The 4,171-nt window shown below is 34.5% G+C and overlaps 1 protein-coding gene across 1 annotated transcript; it reads right to left on the bottom strand.

Moving 5' to 3' along the window:
- Positions 1 to 241: 241 nt before the first annotated feature.
- IL22 (interleukin 22) lies at positions 242 to 3,657 on the bottom strand. Its single transcript, XM_077340932.1, has 5 exons — positions 3,497 to 3,657; positions 2,434 to 2,499; positions 2,189 to 2,329; positions 1,833 to 1,898; positions 242 to 1,344 (listed from the first exon to the last, which is right to left on the bottom strand). Exons 1-5 carry the CDS (start codon positions 3,647 to 3,649, stop codon positions 1,258 to 1,260), a joined length of 513 nt encoding a protein of 170 aa, XP_077197047.1. The 5' UTR covers positions 3,650 to 3,657; the 3' UTR covers positions 242 to 1,257.
- Between the last annotated feature and the right edge of the window lie 514 nt (positions 3,658 to 4,171).

Genomic DNA, 4,171 nt, shown 5'->3' on the forward strand with positions numbered 1-4,171 from the left:
TCCACCTTTGGTTTCATGTCCACAAGGCTGATACCAGGAAAATGTGGAACAGAAATACAGATTAAGAAGGCAATAACAGGCTGGGGGTACATGATTTGATCACTAGCATACTAATATTGGCCTATATTGATTTTACATGTGATGAATATGCATACATGTGAAATGGATATATTTTAAAACCAATGTATTTATTGTAATAAATAAAATTTAGACACAATCTGGCAAACAAATTATTGATATAGCAAAATCATCCTTAATTCAAATAATAAAATACTCCTGAATAAGTGTTATAAATAAATCTTCACTCATATAAGTTATAACATGGTAAACAATTAGTTTAAATAAATTATCACTAAATATTAGCATTGGCTAAAATGTTTTGAAAAATAACAATCTAGTTGCTCTCTGGAGACAAATCAACAGAGAAGAAGCAAAACTTCCTTTCATATTCCTCTTGGTATCTTGGAACTTGAACATATATTACTGTATTGTTATCAGAAAATCTACTGCTCTGCATAGCCAATGAGCTACTATTCTAGCAAAAAAAATCCTTTTTGGTCACATAATTCATACTTGGTATTCTTTTCCTAAACTCTTTTACTTGGAGGTAACTTCCACTGAAGCTGATGCTACTTTCAGGTTATTCAATGGTGTGTCCACCTATGTACACTACTCAAGTCAATGCAGGGCGCCTAGGTTCATATGGGGGCCTTGTTTGAATGGCCCAAGTTATTTATCTGAAACACTCCATTTCCTGGGATGGTAGAATTCTCCTGTCATCCAGGAAATGAGGTGGAGGCATCAGTTCACACAAACAGTATCTCAATGCAGGCCCAGCACAGCTGAAAATTCAGCAGCTCCAGTCAGCAAGACCTTAATTCATCTTTCCCCCCGCCTTATACTTTCCCACATTTAACCAGTTTTAAACCCTTCTTTTGTCATAATGGTAAGGAATAATTGATTTTATACATTGATTCTATACATGATCCCAGACGGAGAAACTGCATATCTGAACTGACTCTTCCTTTCAGGTAAATGGGTTTCTCAAACATTCATTTAAAAGGTATGACCCTCAAATTCACTACTGCAGGTAAAGTGGTTTGAGAATTGTAGTTTCAGTCTTTTTATATTCTGTAGTATCAAAAAAGATGTTCTTGAGCCCTTTGGTATTTGGTATTTTCCATTACAACCATTCTTTGGAGGAAATCCCAGTAGTTCTGATAATCCATTCAGTTCTGGTTGCTTCTCTTGCTGGTGCTAATTTATTTTAGTGCATGCATTTTCCAAGTAGTCAAATAACAAATCAAGCTCCCCAACTGCTTTGTTCTTTCCGTTTTCTCCTAGCTATAAAATCAAAGCAAAAATAAATTACTTGGTAAAATTAAGAATCCCTATTGCAGAAGACATCCTTGTCTTTATATACCTTTTAAAAAGATAGAGTATCCTGACAGAGAGATAGAGATATCCTCCTTCTAAAACCTTCCACTGTAATATTGGCCAAAGTGGAGAAAACTATTGTAGAAGAGTAAAGTAAGAACAGCCTAGTTACCAAGGAATGAATATGAGCAAACAATGAACAAGCTTGATACTATACACTCTGCTGGGGTCCTCTTTCTGTTTAATCACTTTTTCTTAACACAATGGGTTGTACTGAACTCTTCCTGCAAACACATTTTGTTGACATACAGCCTGGAATTGCATAACTGCATTATACTTTTGAATAGGTTTTCAGGCTTAATTGCTTTATCTTTGCTTTGTCCTATATAGTTATGAGCAGAGGAAGAAGAGTGTTCTATTTTGGCCTCATTAATATACATAGATTTTTAATATACCTGTTTCATTTTGTCTTTCATTTTTTCCAGATTATTTTCAATATGTTCTTTATGTCCCAGTGGTTTCTGAAAAGAAATAACACAATACATAACAATGTGGTTTTCATTTCACACCTTTCTCTTGACTTACACTTTACTTCAGATGCTTGGATTGTCTTGATTTGAGGTTTGTTATCAGAATCAGTGATCTGATAGCTTGCTTTAACTACAGGGTCTTGCTTAGAACCAGCCATGCTTACAAAGTAAAAAAAAAGAATCTGGGAGGAAAAGTAAAGATGAAGACTGAAAAGATGAGATTTCAAGAGAAACAAGGTAGTAGATATCAGAGATGAACAACAGTTCTATTTTATGCTTACACATTTGCTCAGTTCCTTATGCAAAAGGCCCAAGAAATTTGCCACATCTTCAATCATGGGGTATTGGTTCCTTAGTTCAGAGAGGATATTTTTCAGCACAACCTCTGTTACTCTCTTCATTACGTAGCAGTGATTTTTCTCCTGCAAATCAGGGTAAGGAACATAAACTGAATCTGAAGAGAACAGGTACATTTTACAAAGAGGGAATAAAAGAATAATTTGTATATGAAAAGTAGGAAGCTCACCTTGATGTTAATGTACAGATGTTGCCCCACAAACCTGTTATCTGTGTCATTGTCAGAAAGTCTTGCCTTAAAAAAAGAAGTAAAAAAGAATGAGTGATCTTGCAAAAAGGGTAGACTTTTAAAGAAATTGAATGCTGTTTCAGGCTGACCCAACTAGATTCTTGACTTCCACTTTGGAAGACTACTGTAGAATTTTGTAAGAATACAGAAAAGGACACAAGGGAAGAAATTAGTGTTCAAATTGTGAATGTGACCTACCAAGGAAAGGAGGATGAGAAGTCTCCTTCTAATATATCTGTTTGTGCTGGTCTAGAACCATAATAAAGATCTGTCTGTCTGTCTATCTGTCTTGCTGTCTAATGCATTTGTTTGAAAAAAACATGTTTTTAATTTTAAAAATTATCCTGTATACTCAAAAAATCAAAGTAGTTTACAATAGATAAAATTAAATCATTAAAATATCCATCTACAAAACTAACACAGTAATTTTAATTGTCCAGAATGCATACCAAAATCATTCAGCATTTTAAAATGGTAAATTTAGCACTAACAAAAAGACCTGTGAAACAGAATTGTTTTATACACCTTCTGAAAAAATTGACAGAGAGGACCTGATGGACATTTCATGGCAGACTATTCCAAAGAACTGCAGCAAAAACCAAAAATTCATAGGTCTTACAAAAGTTATTTGAACCTTCCAGATGGAGAGACCATACAGAATAATCTCTGGGGAAATATAATTTACTTCATACCAACTAATTTTTAAAATCATCAAACAAATATCAGAATCTCAGGATGCGTAGGTAAGAGGGGTAATTTATGGGCTACTACTTCATATCTAAACGATTGGTTGGGTTTGCCCACAGCTACCATGAATGTCAAATATGTGGGAAGCACATATGCATCTAGTATAAGGTAAGCATGTGTGGCATTCAGTATTATTGTTCCGGTATTATGGCACAGGTTAGCATTTTTAAAAAACAGAATAATGGCAGAAAGCAAATACATAGAAGAGAAGTCATTTAGATATGAATATTGCATTGCCTAAGCCTACTGGTTTTACCATTTTGGCCAAGGTATATGTATGGTTCCTAATGTAGAATTGCTGGAAGCTGGTTTTTCTGAGCCTGCAGAAATTTTTAGCAAGTGCATCTTCTTCCTTCAGGGGTAAAGGACTTGCAAGGAAGAAGAGATGTAAGCAACAGAAGCAGACCATCCACAGGAAACCTTTCTTCCAATCCTGAAGAGAATTCATGACTCCCATAAAAGGCAGTAATTTCAACAAAGATTTGGTTATAATGTTTAAATCTACGAGAGACAAGAGAAATCACTCAATTAAAAAACACATTATAAAAGTAACATATTTATCAAATTATACATTATCAAATCAATCAATTATACATAAAATATAAAAGACTGAGCATATTACCTGCCTGAAGGTTTTGGCTGTACTATGATAGAACTGAGGGCTCTCATATATATATAATGTATATATATATACACATCCATTATCACCTTGTTCAAAGTAGTTAATGATGTTAAATGACATCAGCAATTCTATTACTTTCCACTATCACTTCTGAGAATCATCTAACCACTATGTAAAACCCACAAGACGCAACCTCATAGTCTTTATACTGTTCGATTTCTTATAAAGTGACCCCACTGACAATGCTGGGGGTAGAAAGGGACTTTTGTTACCTTACCAATTGCAGCTTCAGGGTTATAAACCTCAACA

Source organism: Paroedura picta, chromosome 5 (assembly GCF_049243985.1).
Source record: "Paroedura picta isolate Pp20150507F chromosome 5, Ppicta_v3.0, whole genome shotgun sequence".
Classification (NCBI taxonomy): domain Eukaryota; kingdom Metazoa; phylum Chordata; class Lepidosauria; order Squamata; family Gekkonidae; genus Paroedura; species Paroedura picta.